Source organism: Tachypleus tridentatus, chromosome 13, assembly GCF_004210375.1.
Source record: "Tachypleus tridentatus isolate NWPU-2018 chromosome 13, ASM421037v1, whole genome shotgun sequence".
In the NCBI taxonomy this organism is placed as follows: domain Eukaryota; kingdom Metazoa; phylum Arthropoda; class Merostomata; order Xiphosura; family Limulidae; genus Tachypleus; species Tachypleus tridentatus.
Window position 1 is genome coordinate 32756287 of NC_134837.1, and position 24083 is coordinate 32780369.

A 24083-nucleotide genomic window follows, 5' to 3' on the forward strand; every position below is an offset into this window, starting at 1 on the left:
AGCTGTGCCACTGAGGGCAACATTTTGTTACGAAAGTGTGCACCATCTCACAACAACAGGTTTACAGTTACAATTATAGCGTATTTAAAAACTTATAAACTTGCGTTCTAAAGAGACGAAAAAAGGGAAATAGGTTGTTATAGTTGAGGTTATGAATTTTTTTTTAAATTTATTTCGATATTCACGCAATTTTCTATTAACCCGCATCGGAAATATAAATTAATAATCGTTGACGGACGGCTAAACATTTTTAAAAATACATATAGCTAACTGGTATCCTTGTTTTGGAAGCTGCAAATTTCTTTTTTTAGAATCCCAGTTGGTTAAACAGGTTAAATATTCTCCTAATCTTCCATGTTCTTTATAAACTGTCTCAGTTAGCATATCTCTCTGCCTCTGGGCTCTTTTTCAGTTCCTCTTATAAAGAAGTAATAATAGAAAACCAACTCTGTCGTTATGGCTGTCATGGTGAACGTTTTGCTAACCCTTACGATACAAAATGTGTGGTCCACCAATCAACTGTGTGGCGGAGATCTGTTTATCTCTGTCTTCGCCTCTAAGTAAAGAACGGCCAGATGTTTCAAGTGGAGAACGTATGTATCTGTGCTTTAAACAAGGGAACGCGAATACTGGACGTACTGTAACACATTTACTTTACATATACCCCTCAAAATCCCCCACAATGCGGACCAGTATTTATTCAATCTTGAAACAAAAGCTGTAACTTTCGAACAGTCACAACTAGCAGGTCTTTCCTAAAACTACACGTACAATATATCTTCAAGTGGTAGTCAAATTTTACATCACATTCTTTGGTTTTGTTTGTTTTGAATTTCGTGCAAAGCTACTCGAGGGCTATCTGTGCTAGCCGTCCCTAATTTAGCAGTGTAAGACTAGAGGGAAGGCAGCTAGTCATCACCAACCGCCGCCAACTCTTGGACTACTCTTTTATCAACGAACAGTGGGATTTAACGTAACATTATAACGCCCCTACGGCTGAAAGGGCGAGCATGTTTGGTGTGACGGGGATTCGAACCCGCGACCCTCTTCAGAGTAATGAACGCAGGAGATTTATGAATCAAAGTTCACGGCCATTTTATAAAAATACTTTGCTTCGGAGGAAAGAAGTGAATGTTTTAACTTCTGATTTGTTTGTTGGTTTGAAGTTAAGCACAAAGCAACACCACGGGCTATCTGTGCTCTGCCCGCCTCGAGTAGCGTTATAAGTTCGAAGATATACAGACATGTTTAGCTCTTTATTTATGTCTGAATTAGCAAATACACTTCTATGCACAATTATAGAATACATAATTTATGTATATCCTTTACATATAGCCTTTCGTATAAAAGAACTCGGCAGGGCCAGGTGGTTATAACGCTCGACTCGTAATATGAGGATCGCGGGTTCGAGTCCCAGCCACACCAAACATACTCGTCCTTTCAGCCGTGTGGGGCGTTATAATGTGACGGAATATTCTACTGTTCGTTGGTAAAAGAGTTGCTCAAGAGTTGGCGGTAGGTGGTGATGACTAGTTGCCTTACACTGCTAAATTAGGGACGGCTAGCGCAGATAGCCCTCGTGTAGCTTTGCGCGAAATTCAAAAAACAAACAAGAACGTTCGTGTGAAATGAAAATATAAGTTAAAAACATAATTTAAAGATTAAAAGCGGGTATGAACGCTCAAGCACACAGTCCATGTTACATATAAAACTGCCATACGTCATCTGAAGACGATAACAAGACGCTGGTTGCTCCTAGCACCACAGAAGAGAAAAAGAGAGAGAGTTATAAGTATGAAACAGACAACTAGCGTTGAAGTAAAGACGTTAAAAATTATACTTATTTACACATTACTCAAGCTATCAGCGTCTTGCACAGTTTATGTACTTGTTATGAAACCATGAAATTGAAAACATCAGTATCAAAACACGATCAATAACATTAGTCGCATGTTCAGCAACTAAAAGCCTATTAATTGTCAGATGATATATTTATCAGTTTGGTTTCGTTTTAAAGTTATGTTTTCTAGCCACCGTGGCGAAACGAACTTTGGATTTCAGCGTTGTAAGTTCTTACTGTCCGCTCTCCCCCAGGAGACAAATAATTTTGGATGAAAAAGAAAATAATACAAGAAACAGTTACGTTATTGAAGTTTATTTTAGAGCGAAACCACATTGGACTATCTGTTACGTCCACCGCGGGGAATCGATCTACGAATTTTAGTGTTGTAAGTCCATAGAATTACCGCTGTCCTATCCTGAAGGCCGCTAGAGAAGTGTAATCGAATAATTTTCTATTGGTAAAAACAAGGTCTTCCATGACTTGAGTGGTTCGTCAGGAAATTTAAAATAGATGAAAATTGTTATGTAATTCTACTGATAACTTTATGAAGTTACGTCACTTTTTCTTAGCACTTTCACCAGAAGGCGCTACTGTAATGAAAAATCACAACATGACAATATTTGTAATAAATAGGCCCGGCATGGCCAGGTGGGTTAAGGCATTGGACTCGTAATTTGAAGGTCGCGAGTTCGAATTCCGGTCTCACCAAATATGCTCGTCTTTTTAGCCGTGTGGGTGTTATAATGGTTCAGTCAATCCCACTATTCGTAGGTAAAAGAGAAGTCCAAGAGTTGGAGGTGGGTGGTAATGACTAGCTGCCTTCCTTCTAGTCTTACACTACTAAATTAGGGACGGCTAGTCCAAGAGTTGATGGTGGGTGGTGATGACTAGCTGCCTTCCCTTTAGTCTTACACTGCTAAATTAGGGACGGCTAGCGCAGATAGCCCTCGTGTAGCTTTGCGCGAAATTCTAAACCAAACGAAACCTTGTAACAAATATTCCATAAACTTCACGAATTTCAAAACAAAAATTCAACTTAAATGCAATTAAAATGTAAATATATCACCATGTATGTTTCTTTGTGAACATTATGTACGACGTAATACAAAATACGAGATCAGATCATTTGGAATATTCGAATATTTGTGCCATTTCAATATCTTTTGTTTGTGTTTGTTTTTAGGCCAAAATGTTATTAATCGACTTTCGATTTTTCGTTAATAAATTATATACAGCTACACAACTGGCAATTTGTGCTGTGCCCACAAGAGGTATCGAAATCCGAATTTTAGCGTCATAAGCCCAGATACTGACCGCTGAGTTACTGGAAGGAATTTTATATAGGTGTACAGGTGGTCACTTTTGCGCATTGTTTGAATTGGTGTGGCGTTATCCCAAATTTTGTCATTTTACTTTCAATAATATTTAATTCACTTTGGGTTGATGCATTCAACTAAATATTCAGTGTCGGTCTGATCTTTCATTGTCCTTTTATAGTCTAACACTTTGGGAAGTTAACACACATTAAATGTGGTAAAGTTGTTGATATAAATTATAAACTGTAATACGTTAATTAATTTTGAGTTGATTTGATTGAAGAAAGTACTCGGTGTTGTCCAAATATTTCATGGGTCCTTTAGGCCTAACATTTTTTTTTTATTATCATTATCTGATTACTTTTGTACTTTTAAAATAAACTTTTACATAAAAAACGTATTTTTTTATGGAGGCTATTATATCCATTGATGGTTATGGTCACTAGGGAATATTTCATATTAATATGTAAATCAAAAACCTTCAACACAAGTATAAACGTTTGTAGAAGTTTATTATTTCGTTTCTCTACCAGATTTGATGAGTCTTGTGTGTTTGTCTCCGTCAGACTTATTTACTCAAACACTAAAATTACAATGTTAAAGACAAAGTAACGAAAGTTCTCTTTCTCTTAATTAGCACTTGTAAATGCTGAACACTTCTTGCGCCATTTTCGGCTCCAAGTTCGCGTGCACAAATATCCAAAAATATAGGTTAAACAATTATAACACCAATGCTGGTTAAAGACTGGAAGTTTTGCAAAATTCATAGGGATGTTAATGTTATTATTCATTAACTGCAAAAAGTAACTTATTTTAAGGTTAAAATTCAATACTTCATAAAGTTATATTTATTCATTACTCGGAACATAGCTAAAAAAAACAAACAACTACGTGTAAATCATCAAAAGATCAAAATTTTAAAGATGTATCGGTTCTCTGGAAATTAAAGCAAAACAAAACGAAATAGAGAGAGAATCTAAAGAAAAATACTAAATATAAGATTTGATCAAAGTAAATAATGTAAATAAAAACGAATTTGAAGAATATAATGAAACAGAGACGTGAAAGAAAAATGCAAATAAGGAGAATATTGTAAAACGGTCGAATTAAAGGAGAACTTCACTTGCACCTGATAAAGGAACGTGATAGTACAAAATAAAGCACTGATTGACAGAAAACAACAACAACTCAGAATGTAACGAGACAAATAATTTCAAGGAAAACATAAACCTGGAAAATACAATAAAAATATGACTAAAAGGAAACTTTGGTCTGAAAATTTAACGAAACAGAATGTTTAAGGGAAACTGTAACCTAAAAAGTGTAACAAATCAAAAGGAAACTCTAATCTGGATTATGTAACAAAGTAGAAGCTTTAAGGGAATCCGTAATTGGGTAAATACAGCAAAAAATTTAAATGTGACTACAATATGGAAAATATATAAAAAATAACAACAGGAGATTAGAGAAAGAACTCTAGCTTGAAAAATGTTACAAAACACATGATTTAAAAAAAAATCTAATGTAACAAATTTAATTGATCAAAACACTTGAGAAAATGTGATACTTTGAACTGCAGTGAGACAGAAGATTTACAGAAATCTCTATTCTGTAATATGTAAAAGCAGAAGATTTACAGAAGATCCTAACCTCAAGAATTGAGAGAACGGGACAATTAAAGGAATATCTAACCTAAAAAAAATAGATAATTCAAAATAATATATAACCTAGAAAATATATTAAAATGGATATTTTAAATGAATATCTAACCTAGAAAAGGTAACAACACGAAGATTTAGAGAAAACAAACCAGAAAAATATAACAGAAACAGAAGACTTAGAGGAAGCTCTAACATGAAAAACGTAACAAAAGATGAATATTTAAAGTAAACTCTATTCAAAGAAATGTAACAAGACAGAAGAGTTAAAGGAAAATCTAACTTGCAAAATGTAACAACATAAAAATTCAAATGAAATTTTGATTTGGGATAAGAAAAGAAACAAAAAATTATGGGAAATACTAATGTGAAAATGTAATAAACAAACAATTTAAAGGAAGTTTAATATGTGGAACAGAAAAAACACACAAAATAATTCTAACTCTGAAAAACAGCAAAACAGATAACTTAAAAACTGTAACTTGTAAAATGTAATAAATAGGAAACGTAATAGAAATTAATATGAGAAATGTAACAAAACGAAATATTTAAATAAATTCTAACCTAAAATGTTGCAAAACGAGAAATTTAAAGGAATTTTAAAATAATAAATTGTAATAAACAGAACATTTGGAGGAACTGTAACCCGAGAAATGTAACAACATAGATTTATTGGAACTGTAATCTGAGAAATACCACAACACAGAAGTTGTAATAGAACTGTAATCTGAGTAATGTAACACAGAATATTTAATAGGACTGTATTCTGAGAAAGGTAACAACACAGAAGATGTAACAGATCTGCAATATGAGAAATGTAACAACACAGAAGATTTAATAAAACTTTAAACTGAGAAAACAATACACAAGATTTAATAAAACTTTAAACTGAGAAAACAATACACAAGATTTAATAAAACTTTAAAGTGAGAAAACAATACACAAGATTTAATAAAAATTTAAACTGAAAAAACAATACACAAGATTTAATAAAACTTTAAACTGAGAAAACAATACACAAGATTTAATAAAACTTTAAACTGAGAAAACAATACACAAGATTTAATAAAACTTTAAACTGAGAAAACAATACACAAGATTTAATAAAACTTTAAACTGAGAAAACAATACACAAGATTTAATAAAACTTTAAACTGAGAAATTTAACAAAATCACACATTTAATAGCGCTAGATGTATTTATAGATTTGGAAATGAAAGAAAAAACCAAAAAACAATACAAGATTAAAGGAATTTATAATCTGTAAAGATTTAATAAAACAAACATTTAAAGAAAATTCTGAACTATGAAACGTAACAGAACAGAGTATTGAAAGAAAACTCTAACATGAGAATGTAAGAAGATAAAATATTTACAGGAAACTCTAACACAATTACTATAACAAAACAGAAGCTTTAAAGGAAATGATAACCTATAACAAAATATAAAATTTAGAGGAAAACTAATGCGCAAGCTGTAATAAAACACAAAATTTAATGAGTGCTACTTAGAAAATGTAACACGACAAATAACTTAAAGAAATATTTAGTTTTCAAAATATAACGAAACGGAAAACGTACCTGGAGAATGTAACCACGAGCGTAATCTTCGTAATTCCAGCCAAATCCATGTAATACATGCAGAACTTCCTCATGTTGCAGTACGCTAAACAGTCGGTCGAGAGGAATTTTCAAACGGATTGGAATTGCTTGAGTTCCATATAACATTAATGATGCTATATCGAAAGCGACGCTTGGCTGGACTACCTCCACTTGGTGGCAGTTATAAATATGACGGAAACCCATTTTATCCAGTGCTACAAAATATACAAAAATAACATAGAATACAGAGTTACTACAATTCTCTTCTTGTTTTCGCTGAACTGTATTACATAAACCAAGAAGTGGTAATTTAAGAAGAGAATGTCATAATCTTATGTCATACGAAAGGCTCCGTTTTAACATCAATGACCTGCGAAATAAAAGATGAAAAGGAAAATTCATAAAGAAACATTTACTTTTTTATCTTAAGAAAACAATTAATTCAATAGAAAAGTCAACGATTTTTTTCTTTATTTTATTTTTATATTGAACTCACTAGTTTTTCAAAGCACATGAAATTTTAGCGCTAAAACACTGTGTACTGCGTTTTGATTAAAAGGTTGTGCATATATTGCACTCATTTGTTATAATGATAATACACGTATTTATTAACCTTTGTTTATATTGATAATACACGTATCTATTAACCTTTCTTATAATGATAATACTCGTATCTATTAACCTTTGTTACATTATATTATATTATCATTATAACAATATTATAATACACGTATCTATTATACCTTTGTTATAAGGATAATACACGTTTCTATTATAATACCTTGTTATAATGATAATACTCGTATCTATTAACCTTTGTCATAATGATGATACTCGTATCTATTATAATACCTTGTTATAATGATAATACTCGTATCTATTAACCTTTGATATAATGATAATACTCGTATGTATTAACCTTTGTTATAATGATAATACACGTATCTATTAACCTTTGTTATAATGATAATACACGTATCTATTAACCTTTGTTATAGTGATAATACACGTATCTATTAAGCTTTGTTATAATGATAATACTCGAATCTATTAACTTTTGTTATAATAATACACGTATCTATTAACCTTTGTTATAATGATAATACTCGTGTCTATTAACCTTTGTTATAATGATAATACACGTATCTATTAACCTTTGTTATAATGATAATACTCATATCTATTAACCTTTGTTATAATAATACATGTATCTATTAACCTTTGTTATAATAATACACGTATCTATTAACCTTTGTTATAATGATAATACACGTATCTATTAACCTTTGTTATGATAATACACGTATCTATTAACCTTTGTTATAATGATAATACTCGTGTCTATTAACCTTTGTTATGATAATACACGTATCTATTAACCTATTTGTTATAATGATAATACACGTATCTATTAACCTTTGTATATGATAATACACGTATCTATTAACCTTTGTTATAATGATAATACTCGTGTCTATTAACCTTTGTTATGATAATACACGTATCTATTAACCTTTGTTATAATGATAATACACGTATCTATTAACCTTTGTTATGATAATACACGTATCTATTAACCTTTGTTATAATGATAATACTCGTGTCTATTAACCTTTGTTATGATAATACACGTATCTATTAACCTTTGTTATAATTATAATACACGTATCTATTAACCTTTGTTATAATGATAATACTCGTGTCTATTAACCTTTGTTATGATAATACACGTATCTATTAACCTTTGAAAACTTTTAAGACAAATTAATATCTATCGGTGATTTTCTTCTGTAATTCTCTCGACCTGTTTGTTCATTTTTTTATTTCTCCAACAAAGTTATTCATAGTTCAATCTAGAAACCATGACTAACCCAGAGAAGCTAATTAGTAAACATAATTTAGTGAGATAAATGTTTGCCGCTATATGGCCACTAGGTAACCTTGTTTTTATCTTGAGAAAAATAATTTTATTTGCCTGTTATTAGCTCACACACACACAAGTAACTCTTTATTGTTATTCGTTAAAAACACACACACAAAGAAGGTGGAGTCACTTGTGTTTGAATCCATTATAACTTATGAGTTTACTGTTTTACAAAGGGAAGCGTTTAAAAAAAACTGAAGCCGTTATATGCTGTCTGGTTCCGTGGTAGTTACGTCCTGACTAATGTTATGCATGTTATATTTCTATTTAACTTCCCCATCAAATAGATTTTGTCTTTATTAATGGCATTACTTTTTAACACTCAATCAGGTTACAGTTTACTTTTGTTCTACTACATCCTGTCAAAGAAAAACAAAACAAAAAACAATCAACAACAACCAAAAAAAAACACACTTCACTTTTATAGAAATGTTTACAAGCTGATGGTGATGGATTACGCAACAACACGGCTACTATTAAATGGAACGAGAAAACGTGAGAGAAAGTAAATCCGCCAGTGTCCGACGTTTTTTATAAAGTACATAGATATATATACATACTTTCCTTTTGAAAATAAATATATTCTGGAAGGAAAGATGTTCAACCAATGTGATTACTTAAATGTGAAATTACACCGAAAAGGAAAGCCTGCTTATTAGTGTTATAGATAAGATCGGGGGCTTTATAGCATATTCCCATTATTCAGATCAGCTATGAATGAAGCAACGAGTAATCCACAGGGGGCATGTATCTCTTCAACATAAAATTAACCGTTTATTGGCTAAGGATGCCAAAAGGTAGACAGGGAAGCGGGAGGAAAAGGGGGACCCAAAGAAAAGCACATGAAAATTTATCATGGCAGAATGGTGACAACTGAAAGGTAGGGTGCCCAGTGGTTGGAGGAATAATTAGTTCTTCCAGAAGTCGTGACCACGGAGCTGTCCTCCGGGTATCGTGATCGAACCTTTCTACCGCACCCTTCTGGAACAACTGTTGTGGCACCCATCATGCGATCGTTTCAAAGATAAGCTGGAACCAGTCAGTCCCACCTATCATGGCTTCCTTTACCAAGCAAGACTGGGACTATGTATGGCGGATAAAAAAAACACAAAAAACAAACCAGTAACATGTACAACGAAAACGATACATACATACGTATACGTGTAGGTCGTTAGATTGGATGTAGATTTATAGATTTATGCGTTTGTTGAAGTCCTCAATTCACGTTTTTTACTGGTTTGGTTCCTCTACTTTAGAACACATAAATATAGATGTGTATAAAGTAAATTGTTCACACACAACGATTCTTACTTACTTGTTACCTAGTGGTTCAGTGATAGGTCTGCAGGCTTACAACGTTAAAAACCGGGTTTCGATACCCGCGATGTGAAGAGAACAAGTAACCCATTGTGTAGTTTTGTGCTTAAAAAGAATCGAAAACCTTTTCTACTTTGTTGTTTAAATGTCCGTTATCTGGCAGCAAACGTCCAATAATTGTTTCACAAGGAAATTTTAATACAATAAAACAATATTTCTACAGTATTTACAGAAGGCTCAATCAGTTTCGTCTTATTTGGTGTTCATGTGGCATGCACGTTATGAATAAATAATACTAATACGAATGCATTCTTGGTGCACGAGTCGACAGGTTGCAAATCTTAATGGTAGCAACGGCACACTAATAGACATTAATACAATATTTTGTTTCTTCTTGAGGCAATTATCATCTGTAACTATTGATACGCAGTGAATATTTTCCTGAAATACCGTAATATTCCAAAAAAGCATGATAATATCCTTTTTGGTATTACAAATGTAATGGGAGTTATGACGTAAAAACATTCGTCTTTAAGAGACACAGCTGTATTTGAAGATCCAACTGTCATTAATTTTCAAGACATATGACGTACAGACAGGTAAAAGCAAACGAAGAACAAGTACTGCAATAGTAAAACTCCCTCTATGACACAAATGTTGTTTTAACTTTGGATTATTGGTTCGCATGTATTTGTAACGTTTAAATTGACACTTAAGTTGTGTGAAATCACTACATAACACGCTACAACATTTTTCTAGTGCACGTGACAGACATATCTCAAATTAAATTATTTCACAAAAACATAGAACCATAATTTGGTGACTACTTGACGTGAAAGGTAGACAGAGATAAAACGAGTTCAGCTACGCTTAGAAATATCCCAAATCAAAAGCAAAAATTGTGATGTGAATAATGTGAGAACTAAAAAACACCGAAGGTTAAGCAAAGAGTTGGCTAATGTGAGAACTAAAAACATTGAAGTTCAAGCAAAGGATTAGGTAATGTGAGAAGAAAACAAACATTGAAAAATACTACTATTGTAAGCGCTAGTCATTTATAGACACATTCCCACTATTTTAAAATTTACATATAGGTTAACCCAAGAAAAAGTGACAATGCTTTTATAACGTTCGTTTGAAATTTTGTATAAAAATGTGTGATCATATACACAGAAGCTTTTGACATTCGAAATCAAATTAGAGTATCAGTGAAAACTGTTATAATCACACCATCAAAATCTGAAGCGTAAGTATATACGTAAAAGTGCAGTATACTGTACTGCAGAGTTCAAAAGAGTCGAAGCCAGAACTACATACTTCAAAATGTATAAGTTTTGTAAGAAGAAGAAAACAAAATTAGAGGAATGAGTCACTCTGGTGCAATAGTTCATAGAAGTCAATGACGTCATACACAGTAAAATAACCAACTCCCAATTAGCCTCGTGTATCACTGGCAAATACTTCAGAAGTACGTATATGATAACCATAACTCTCTTGTTCCAGAGTCAGATAAAGCTTCATGAACTTTCCCTCGTGAACAAAGAGCCATGTATGGTAGTCCATAATTCATTAGCTTCTTTACGACAGCATAATATTGGAACCTGGATGGTTTTTGTATCCAAGTGTGACCTTTGCTTTTTTTTAAACTCCTGCCCCCAAGCTACGTATTCCATCTTGAAACCTGGATTTCGATTGGTGAACTTACAAAGTAAAAATTACAGGGTTGAAAATGACCCGTCTTTTATAAGGGGGGTCTCCTTAGAAAGACAGGTCTGAGACAGTCACTCCTGCCTTCATTCTACACCCTATATCCTAGAGCAACACTATGCTAGCAAAGTGGTAGGCTCTGTATGTCAAAGCAAATGACAGAATAACATACTCTATACTTATAAATAATTGGCAAACATGCATTTGATTTAATACTGTAGCTTTAAATTCCATACTATATTCCAAGTTAGATATATTTTAACTTTAAAACGTCAAATAACGATATTCAGTGTCGTATATCAGCAGTGTATCTTAAGTACACATCCATTCCGATTAAAGTATTAATGCACACGTAAACTGTTGAGATTTGATTTTTTTATGAATTAACAATAAAAAACAAAAACAGGTAGACAATTTATAAATATAAAAAAGGGTAACCATAATTTATCTGAAATTTTATTATTATATTCACTTATTTTGTGTTATAAAAACTGAGATATAAACAGCACTTAACAAATGAATCAAGACAGATTTTCGAAGATAAACTTTAAACAACTTTATAGGATGTAATTACCTGGAATTGTTTTAGCTATTGAGTATTATAATGGCAAATTAAGTGGCATTATCTACTTAGATATACAGTGTAGAATACAAGTTATTTGGTAAGTGTGTCCGTGGGGTAAGGAAAATATACATTATTGATATATATATGTGTTTGTGCGTGCGTGTGAATATTAATAAGAGATGAACACGAGGAAACGGCTCTGAATTACTTCTTTTTAGTGGATTTAAATGAGGTTTCATTGGTAATTAACATTAGCTTAGTTTCTGATCATAGCAGGTTATGTACTTAGAGCAAAGCCAAAAATCAACCTGAAAATAAATACAGCCAATTAAATATACTTTTATACTTATAAAGATTAGAATGCATTGCTTCATCAGTTCGGTACACTCGCCGTTAACAATATTTTGGCCATAATCCCAATAATAACTCATTAGTTTCGGCCAGCTTATGAGATTTAGGTTAGTCCTAAATACACATATTAAGCTATCAATGCAAAACTATTTGCATAAAAAAGTATAACAACAAAAAAATAAATGTAAAAGGTTAGAAATAAAAACGATCTTTATATTTCAAATACTAATAAAAAACAAACTTTTATGATGCTGTTAGGCCTGATGAAGTTGACTGAAATAAATTGTAAAACTAGATTTTTCTTACTTTATTGTCAAAATCTAAATATCTACAGTATGTATCATAAATTAAGCAAAAATCTAAAAAATAAAACAAACGTAACAGTATTCGATACATTAAATATTACTAATAATAAATAAATTAGTATCCCTTGTTTGTTTGGAATTAAGCACAAAACTACATCATGGGCTATCTATACTCTGCCCAACTCGGGTATCGAAACCCAGTTTCTACCGCTGTGCCACTAGGGGCTAATATTCCTTCTTTAGCTGTTGGCTTGTGTTATTGTAGTAGAAGGAAGTTTATTGAAAAACGTAACCTCGTAACACATGTCTGAATTTTGTCCAATTCTTCCAAACACATCTTGTGATCAGTGAAATTCATTAACCCACTTCTGTCTAACGTTCGAGGAGAGTGACATATTTATGACACTTCATATTACTGTTTAAACTATCTCGAGTTAGTAGCAGTAATTTCCCAATACCGAAAACATAGGTTAATTTTTTATGATCAGGAGCCATCTATAAAAATGTAACTTCACGGAATGAAATATATATCCTGAGGATTTTATGTTTTATCACATTAACTAATATGTGGCTTGAAATATATATATATATATTAAATTAATCTGATTAGTCTTTTGTATAATATAAACTTTGGATTTCCATCTATATAAGCTCAAATCTGTCGAAGTTGTCAGAAATTGCTTGATAGTGTAAACATTGCTATGATATAACTATTCTAGTTATCCAGTTCATGAAAATATTATGGGTTTCATTCTTCTGATATTAGTCCTAATCGAAGACTTGACCTAAAATAGCACCATTATAAAAACAACAGACAGCCATATATACTCGTGAAAGTTACTAGTAATTATTTTTAAGGTTAAAGTACACCACAAATCTCACAACTCAACGTTATTTTTAGTTAATTGACAATTGTTTATAAGAATAACCTATAATCTGATATTGATAACAATTATCACTACAGTAATTATTAATCAACACATTGCTTATAGCTACGACAGTCGTCCAAGTTACTTCCTTTTCTTTCTTAAGTTAAATATCTTACACAAACATTTTTGAAGAAATTATGGTATGTATATAGTGGTGAGAGAACCAAAAACTGAAAACCAGGTTCTGAAAGTTTGAAAGAAGATTAATTTTTTTTTTTCACGAATAGTGATTTTCATAACAAATATACACATGGAACCCCCCTTTAGGTACGATACACCCTACCGGAGCTGAGGCAAAGTTATTAATAAAATGGACTTAGCGTTCTTATCACATGACAGCACAAAGTTATTAATTCATGATTCAATCTTCTCAATTTTTCATTACGTAAGCAGCGCTCTCTGGCGGCAAAAGGTTCTCATACTGATTTGAAATATGAAAAGTTGTGCTAAAATGAATTTTAAATGTGAAATTAATACTTATAAACAAAATTATTTGGCAAAAGAATTAAAACATGACATCATTATTGAAAGACAAAACTAAAAAATAACCATTTTCGGCAGAAATAACATTTGACGTTCGACACCAACTACTGAGACTCACGATACGTTATAAATTACATCTGAAACATTTCTACTAAGTAATGGAGTGTCGGTTGCATCCACACTGGGTTCACATGCACAATCAATTGGTAGTCTGTCTTGACAGGTCCAGTTAAGTGTGTCAGAGAGTCACAGTTATACAAGTGTGGATTCATCAACCTATAAGTTATTTTTTGGTGCTAATCTATATAAGTAATTAACTCTACCACTGAATTAGAAATGAAATAACCTATCTACTCTATCAGCTGCAGGTGAAACCTAACATATCACTAATTCTTTTAGTGGATCCCTAAAGAACTAACAGCTTTATCAACAGGTTCACACCTGACACAAAATGTTTTCAGTGACGGAATCTTCACTTTTAGCAGGGCTAAACTAAATCCACTTTTGAACCATCAACAGCGAGTCTTCAGTAGGACTGGATTCATTATTACACTTTACTACTGATTTATTACCAGTTTCATAATCACTCCTGGTTAATTTCCCATCACCTACTTTATTCAAGTCTTGAACCAGTCTCAGTTTCAGCTGATCGAAACACTGTTTGGTGGTTTAATACACGTATGATGGTACAACATAAGATGTAAGAATAAGCCGATTTACACATTTACACACACACATACACACATGCACATCAAAGTTAACTAAGAAATGCATCTGATTACATAGCATTCTATAATTGGTAGAAATTAGGGTATATCGTCATCTGCAACCCAAGGGTAGGAACAACACAATTTTATAGACGTACACATACAAATACGCGTATGTATAAAAATTACACATGTTTAACAACTTTGCGGCGAGGGCCAACACAGACTTCGTGAAACAATGGCGCCTTCACTATTCTAAGAGCAGAACTAACTACCACTAATGTCTTGTGCTTCCCCCTGTCGGCACTCTTCCAAATGTCTCTGGACTTGTCGAAAAGTTGTTATTTTCTTTCATAAATAACCAAACTAGTCAGTAATAAAAGTCAAACCAGTCATTCTCGGACCTATAACAAGCTCTCTACACCTGCAAGAACTTTAATTGCTTAGTGGAAATGATATGCAGCTAACTTATGCCTGCCCTTGTCGGCCGGACATGGTGTCTGACGAGAACCATATAATGTCTTACAGGTAACATGCAAGGAAGAAAAAACCTTTGAAGAGAGTTAATTATCTCCAGTCGCCGAGAAGCTTAAACGTCTTGAAGACCTCCAACATTAGATTGACAGTCGACCGAAGTATGGAAGGTTCTTACGTAAGTAAAAAGTTTGGAGCCGGCAAGATGCAATGACACGACATTCCTGCATATGTAATAAGAATCTCAGTGTAAAAGAATTAGCTGCCTCACTATCTCTCACTAATTAGACAAACGCAACACTGCAAAACTCGTTTAAAAAAACAACAACTCATTTTGGAAGTATGAACATTTAGAGATTGAGGTTTATCTGTTTCATTTTTAATGTTATTATATTCGTTCACTGCACTAACAATATTTTGGGTACAACGCACGAAAACAAGATGGATTTATTCCTGTAGCACGCCCGGCATGGCTAAGCGTGTTATTTGTTCGACTCGTAATCCGAGGGTCGCGGGTTCGAATCCCAGCCACACCCAGCAAACAAATACTCCTGTACCACTACTTTGATACTAAATGTTTGAGTTGGAAATGCAAATTAGTAATAAAAAACTTACAGAATGACCGAAAGAGGTTTATCTTTTCTTTTCTTTTCTTGTTAAGCAAAACGCAATGGGATACACGCGTCGTGTTCACAGAAGGAATTTAACCTCGAATTACAGCGTTCTAAGTCATACAGCTCACCATGGAGCCACCGGAAGGACTACGAGTAAGAAATACCAGGACAATTAAAAATAATAGATGATTTAACATCACGCAGAAAGGAAAGATAAAAACTACTGTTAAAACGTTTCGTATGTGCATTATTGAGCAATATAAAGTATTGGAATAGATTAGCGTAAAACAAAACACAAAGTGTTTTTATATTCATAAGATATTAAACGTAAGAACGGAAACCCTCTATGACAAAAAAGAAAAATTCACATTTCGCATTGACGTTGCCAAAAGACGAGGCGTTGGAGAGTTTAGTGATTATCCTCACGATAGCTCTTGTTGCTTTAATAAAAAAAACTGGGAAACGAGTATCATACTACCACGAAACATCTTACAGTTTACTGACAAAATTTCATTAATTTATCATTTTACATTGTTGTTTTCATTGTAATAAAACTACGCAATGGACTATCTGAACAGTGCCCATTATGAGAAATTGAACCTGAACTTTATAATTTGAGATGCGATGTGTGTGTGTGTGTGTGTGTTTTCCTATAGCAAAGCCACATTGGGCTATCTGCTGAGTTCACCGTTTTGGGCCCGGCATGGCCAAGCGTGTTAAGGCGTGCGACTCGTAATCTGAGGGTCGCGGGTTGGCACCCCCATGGCGCCAAACATGCTCGCCCTTTCAGCCGTGGGGGCGTTATATAGTTACGGTCAATCCCACTATTCGTTGGTAAAAGAATAGCCCAAGAGTTGGCGGTGGGTTGTGATGACTAGCTGCCTTCCCTCTAGTCTTACACTGCTAAATTAGGGACGGCTAGCACAGATAGTCCTCGAGTAGCTTTATGCGAAATTCAAAACAAACAAACAAACAAATCACCGTTGAGGTGCGATCTATATGTCATTCGGTGTTGTGCTATAATTGAAGAGTTTCTTTCATACTAGTAGATTCCTAAAATACGTAAAAATAATATCACAAAAAACATGGATATAATTTATTGACATATTACGGCTCCAAACTTTTATTATTTTTCACACAATTAAATATCAAAAAATTAGAGCCGTAATGAAATGTTGTTTCGGTATGGAAAAAAATGAAATGAAATAAGGATTACACTCCAACTGAACTGTTATTAATAATAATACACAAGTCACCATCAGAAAGTATACTGAATTACCAGTTACATGAAATACTTTAAATTCATACGAAGTACGTTTGAATTGAAATTTTCGCAGAAAGCTACAAGATGGGCTGTCTTCACAAAGCCATCCCTAATTTTTAACTCACAGACTAAATGGAAGGCAGCTAGGCAACAGTACCATCTCTGGTAAGCTAGTGAGATTTAATTGTTCGTCATTCTTATTGTTCACCCATGGTCCCAAGTCAAGGAGCGCGTTTTTATGGCAAGAGAAACCAAAATACCAATCTTCGAACTTACAGTCCGGATACCCTAGCCCGCAACGCAGGCTACGTTCGATCCACTAAGTAATGAATACGAAGGCTGTCCACGATATCGGATTAAACAAATTTATTCGTTTTACGTGATACGTGTGTTTGTGTGTTTTTCTTACAGCGAAGCCACATCGGGCTATCTGTTGTGCCCACCGAGGGGAATCGAACCCCAGTTTTTAGCGCTGTAAATCCGTAGACATACCGCTGTACTAGCGGGAGGTTTTACTTGATACAAAATGATTCAACAAGGTGATGAAAATTAGGCTACTTCGTTGCTTTTAACTAATAGCTATCTACAAAATGTTGCTAAATATCGACATGCACGAGAACTGAAAACAATAATGTAGTGAATGAAAACAGTAGACAGTTGTACGAAATTTCTCATCCGTGGATTTCAAACACAGAAAATTCACGGCTAAATAGGTTATATTGTTTCACGAAACTATGCTACAGCGTTAATAAATGACAAGTGGGAACTGGAGATACATACACTATAAAAATACATTCATTTCCAATTGAAACCTCGCCTATTTTTTGCGTATTATTTCTTAAATATCTTCCTACATTTTTCAAACAATAACCAATCACAAACCGTATTTTCTTTCTGTATCAGGTAAGAATAAATTTATCTTAGAAGGTGTACAACCCACCAGTTTTAAACGTTGCGGTAACAACAGCTAAGGGTGGGTGGACTTCGTTTAACTGTTGATGAAGGTTTGTGCTAATAACAGTTAAAGGTGAGTGAAGTTCGTTAGGCTGGTGAAGGTTTGTGCTAACAACAGCTAAAGGTGTGTGGAGTTCGTAACACTGCTGAAGGTTTGTGCTAACAACAGCTAAAGGTGAGTGAATTTTGTTACGCTGGTGAAGGTTTGTGCTAATAACAGCTAAAGGTGAGTGAATTTTGTTACGCTGGTGAAGGTTTACGCTAATAACATCTAAAGGTCGGTGAAGTTCGTTAAGCTAGTGAAGGTTTGTGCTAACAACAGCTAAAGATGGGTGGAGTTCGTAACATTGGTGAAGGTTTGTGCTAATAACAGCAAAAGGTTGGTGAAGTTCGTTACGCTGGTGAAGGTTTGTGCTAATAACAGCTAAAGGTGAGTGAAATTCGTAACACTAATGAAGGTTTGTGCTAACAACAGCTGAAGGTGAGTGAAGTTCGTTACGATAGTGAAGGTTTGTGGTAACAACAGCTAAAGGTGAGTGAAGTTCATTACGCTGGTGAAGGTTTGTGCTAAAAACAGCTAAAAATGAGTGAATTTCGTTAAGCTGGTGAAGGTTTGTGCTAACAACAGCTAAAGGTGAGTGAATTTCGTTAAGCTGGTGAAGGTTTGCGCTAACAACAGCTAAAGATGAGTGAATTTCGTTAAGCTGGTGAAGGTTTGTGCTAACAACAGCTAAAGGTGGGTGGAGATCGTAACACTGGTGAAGTTTTGTGCTAATAACAACTAAAGGTGAGTGTAATTCGTTACGCTGGTAAAGGTTTGTGCTAATAACAGCTAAAGGTGAGTGAAGTTCGTTACGCTGGTGAAGGTTTACGTTAATAACAGCTGAAGGTCGGTGAAGTTCGTTACGATAGTGAAGGTTTGTGGTAACAACAGCTAAAGATGAGTGAAGTTCGTAACACTAATGAAGGTTTGTGCTAACAACAGCTAAAGGTGAGTGAAGTTCGTTACGATAGTGAAGGTTTGTGGTAACAACAGCTAAAGGTGAGTGAAGTTCATTACGCTGGTGAAGGTTTGTGCTAAAAACAGCTAAAAATGAGTGAATTTCGTTAAGCTGGTGAAGGTTTGTGCTAACAACAGCTAAAGATGAGTGAATTTCGTTAAGCTGGTGAAGGTTTGTGCTAATAACAGCTAAAGATGAGTGAAGTTCGTAACACTGGTGAAGGTTTGTGCTAACAACAGCTAAAGGTGAGTGAAGTTCGTTACGTTGGTGAAAATTTTTGCTTGTTTGTTTGGGAATTTCGCACAAAGCTACTCGAGGGCTATCTGTGCTAGCCGTCCCTAATTTAGCAGTGTAAGACTAGAGGGAAGGCAGCTAGTCATCACCACCCACCGCCAACTCTTGGGCTACTCTTTTACCAACGAATAGTGGGATTGACCGTCACATTATACAACCCCACGGCTGGGAGGGCGAGCATGTTTAGCGCGACGCGGGCGCGAACCCGCGACCCTCGGATTACGAGTCGCACGCCTTACGCGCTAGGCCATGCCTGGCCAAAAATTTTTGCTAATAACAGCTACAGGTCGGTGAAGTTCGTTATGTTGGTAAAGGTTTATGCTAACAACAGCTAAAAATGAATGAAGTTCGTTAAACTGGTGAAGGTTTGTGCTAACAACAGCTAAAATGAGTGAAGTTCGTTAAACTGGTGAAGGTTTGTGCTAACAACAGCTAAAGATGAGTGAAGTTCGTTAACCTGGTGAAGGTTTGTGCTAATAACAGCTAAAGGCCGGTGAAGTTCGTTACGCTGGTGAAGGTTTGTGCTAATAACAGCTAAAGGTGAGTGAAATTCGTTACGCTGGTGAAGGTTTGTGCTAATAACAGCTAAAGGTGAGTGAAGTTCGTTACGCTGGTTAGGTTTGCGCTAATAACAGCTAAAGGTCGGTGGAGATCGTAACACTGGTGAAGGTTTGTGCTAATAACAGCTAAAGATGAGTGTAATTCGTTACGCTGGTAAAGGTTTGTGTTAATAACAGTTAAAGGTGAGTGAAGTTCGTTAAGCTGGTGAAGGTTTGTGCTAATAACAGCTAAAGGTGGGTGGAGTTCGTAACACTGGTGAAGGTTTGTGCTAATAACAGCTAAAGGTCGGTGAAGTTCGTTAAGCTGGTGAAGATTTGTGCTAACAACAGCTAAGGTTGGGTGGAGTTCGTAACACTAATGAAGGTTTGGGCTTACAACAGCTAAAGGTGAGTGAATTTCGTTAAGCTGGTAAAGGTTTGTGCTAACAGCAGGTAAAGGTGAGTGAAGTTCGTTACGCTGGTGAAGGTTTGTGCTAACAACAGCTAAAGGTCGGTGAAGTTCATTCTTGATGAAACAAGAGCAGATGTAATTGTTTTTCTGTGTGGATGTAGCAATCATGCTCCTTCCCAATGTATTTTAATATAAATTAGAAAACTAAAGAAAAATACTTTTGTGAGCAATGTAATCTGAACCAGAAGTACTTATTACCTTAAGAGTAAGTGTATGAAAACCTTTAAAGTGAAAACAGTTATTAAACAATTAACGTGTTACCGTTGTTTTTGAAATGGTTATGACAAAGATCTTTGGAATGGTAATCTAATATTTAGTCGACAGGTAGGCTTAACTTCATATTGTTGTTACATGCAGGGAAATGATAAATAACAAAACTGTTTAAATAACAAGATAACTTATAAAATGGATGAAGCACAGTTGTTTTAATAACTCCAATTCAGGTCATAATCCAAGTGACCCATTACACGATTAAAAGAATTTTATTTTATTATCTCTCTCAAGTAGATTATTTAAGAACATGGGCAAAACCTAACCTCATAAGATTATAATAACATTAGAATAAACAGTTAACTATTAATTAATTAACATTTAATTATCAAAAATCAGTAAGAGCAATAACAGAGAATGTATTTTCAAGAAATTAGTTAAGTTAACCACAGCTCGACCTTAAGTGCTAAAGAAATACTAGAACGAAAATATTTTGGATAAATGGTTGTTTTTTTTTGGTTTTTTTTTAATTTTGCGCAAAGCTACACGAGAACTATCTGCGCTAGCCGTCCCTAATTTATCAGTGTAAGACTAGAGGGAAGGCATCACCACCCACCGCCAACTCTTGGGCTACTCTTTTACCAACGAATAGGAGGATTGATCGTCACATTATAACGCCTCCACGGCTGAAAGGTGCGACGGAGATTCGAACCCGCGACCCTCCGAATGCCTTAACCCACCTGGCCATGCCGGGCCTTGGGCAAATGGACATCAAAATAATATCCATCTCGGAAATTAGACTTGTTTATATCTACATCTATTTGTAGTTAAGAAAGCCGCTGCCTTCTATATTTAGATGAATAATGACGAAGGTATAGAAATATAAACTGTAATTTCATTCAAATATTCTTGTAGTTTTTCTCATAAATTCTGAAGGTATATAAAATTATCGGTAAAAACATCAGTTAATGATAGCACAAGAACTATTATTAACAAAAACAAGTGTTTGTTTTAAATAAATATATGACATTATTAGGAGACACACTTTTCTAAATGTTGTAAACTATTTCAACGTAAAGCACAAAACTTGTTTTTCATGATTTCTGTTTATCCTAATTGAGAAAACAACAACAACAAACTATAAATATTCTATCGAATAAATATGTAACTACAAAACCTCAAAATTTGTGTTCACACGCGATTGGATCGTATAAAACTAGAAGATAGAATCAATAGCTGCGGCAATTGAACTTGTATTAAGCAAGATTAGAAGTAAATTAGTCTGTAATACTTTTCTCTCACTTTGTATCAGCTATCTTTTCGTGGGCCAGAATTACAAAATGTGGTGAGCGCGTATACCCGATTTGGTTTCCTTACCTATCTGGATCTCTACCAACCTCTGAAACTGAAATTCTTTCAGACATGATTAGAGTAAATTTACTTATGAGACCTTGGGCACAGTCAAATACAACAATCAAAAGGATTTGACCTCCTGACTCCAAAACTGTAATTAGAACTTAATTCAGTCGAGAGATGTCGGAGCTATGAGCTAAAAGTTTGTATTTGAAAAACAAAAAACAACATAGAGCCATTTTATAAGCCGCTTCACCGCGGCTGAAAATGTGTTACAAAAATGAGCGTTTCAGATACTTGCCCGCATCAATTCCTCTCATAAATATCTAAATACCGCAAATTATGACACAAAACAAGGTCTGTCAAAGTATTTTAGAGTGTATTCCAGGTATCAAATAAACAAAATGAAAAACAGTATCACTATCAACTTACATTCACACAGGCAGTGACAGCTTTTAATCGCACGTTATAGGAACGATATTTTACGTGTCCAACTTCGCAATTTCTGTTGTCCTGCGAAAGACAATGAGGTCAACCTTATATCGTAGATCTAAGCAAACTGTACAGATCTTCTACTGTTTAATGAAAAAGGATTTCAAGGTTAGATTTAATCAGACCAAAGACACATAAGTTCATTGAAGAACTTGAAAGATATGTGGTAGAATGGTACTGCTGTGAATCGAGTTTCTTCAACCATCTTTCTCGTGAATGAAACCGGAGCACAAACTTAGCCTCACTGCAATGGTTTGTTCAGTCGAAGGATTTTCTTTTACACACTCATCTTCAAGTTTAAGCTATTGCTTAAAATTCGCTTAGGATGTGGTGTTGCTGTCCGAAACTCTCTGCACCAAAACTCATGGGCGACACGACTCACATTGTGCTGATTCATCACTACTTAAACATATACAAATCGCTCTTAAAAGGTACGACTAACGCTTCCTATTTGTGCTGCTATTCATGCTATAGCCCCTTAATATTAATCTTATTCAATTCTTTTGAACTTGATGTTCTCATTACGATATTTGCCAGATGCAGTTTACTTAATCGAGTCAGCTGCCACTGACGACTTTGTTATAGTAGCGGTGTGAGGAAACAAACTGAAACGGCCATTAATTAGGCCTTTGGTTGTGCATGGCTAATGTGCATAATAGGTAGCTAATTAAATGACAAAGAGTTTAATTTTATAGCGAATATAAACATAGACACAGTATGTAGACTATTTATAGCGATTCATCAAGGAGAAAAAATACACTGACACTATTAACTGTAAGATACAAATAATTTTATTATTTCCAGCGGAATAACTGATCATAACAAATATTTTCTAACAACACGTTTATTTACTTCTCTCGTATTACGTTTCTCATTTACACGTACTAAGAATTCATTTAGGTATTAAAAAAAACATACACACAGGTCATCAGGTTAAGTGTTCTTTAAAGCGTTATGATTGTTAACTTTTCGTTTGCATTTACTGTTCCGTAAAATTTAGCTGAACAAACTTTTGTGAATGTATGTCTTGCACACGTTCTGTGCAGTGTAAACGTTTGCTTTAGAGGACAACCACACTGGGTTACGTGCTGTGTCCACCGCGGGGAATTGAGACCCAGAGTTTGGGGTTGTAAGTTCGTAGACTTACCGCTATGCCACCGGGGAATAGGGTAGTGGTAAGCGCTGCCTTGTATAAAATATAACATAAAATAAATAATTACAAAAGACACAGAACAAGCTTTTATATCCAGAAACATAACTTATTATGACATATGTGACTGATTTGGTTCAAGAGGAGATTAGAGATGAAGTGGTTCAGTTTTACTGGTCACCAAATTTTCAGATACACTTTTGAGAAAAAATATATGATTATAACCACAAGTCGTGACTTTATAAAATCTTTTAATCCGTGAATGAACTAATGCTGATAAATTATTCTCATGACATTAAAGTCACAAATGATATATAAACATTGATTTAACTGGCTTAAACATCGAACTGTATCACAAGTAATGAAGTCCTGATGCGAGTAAGAACATGTTCAACATTAAAATGCGAATGGATCATAATAATTCTTGTTCGTAAACTGTAAATAAAACAATACAAAGAATATTGTTTATCAATTGAGTAACATAGGATGAACAAATGTTGGTTAATAAACGGTGAGTGCATAAACTGGAAGTGCAAAGACAGCTGTTTGTTGCTGAAGAG

At 34.2% G+C, this 24083-nt stretch overlaps 1 protein-coding gene across 7 annotated transcripts in view; it reads right to left on the reverse strand.

The window, feature by feature from the left end:
• LOC143239838 (zinc finger protein basonuclin-2-like) overlaps window positions 1-24083 on the reverse strand; it is a 227465-nt gene that overhangs the window by 12413 nt on the left and 190969 nt on the right. For all 7 annotated transcript variants that reach the window (XM_076481400.1, XM_076481399.1, XM_076481402.1 and 4 more), the window contains one exon: window positions 6398-6633. In XM_076481400.1, the coding sequence (XP_076337515.1) occupies window positions 6398-6633 (236 nt within the window). The remainder of the gene's footprint in view (window positions 1-6397; window positions 6634-24083) is intronic.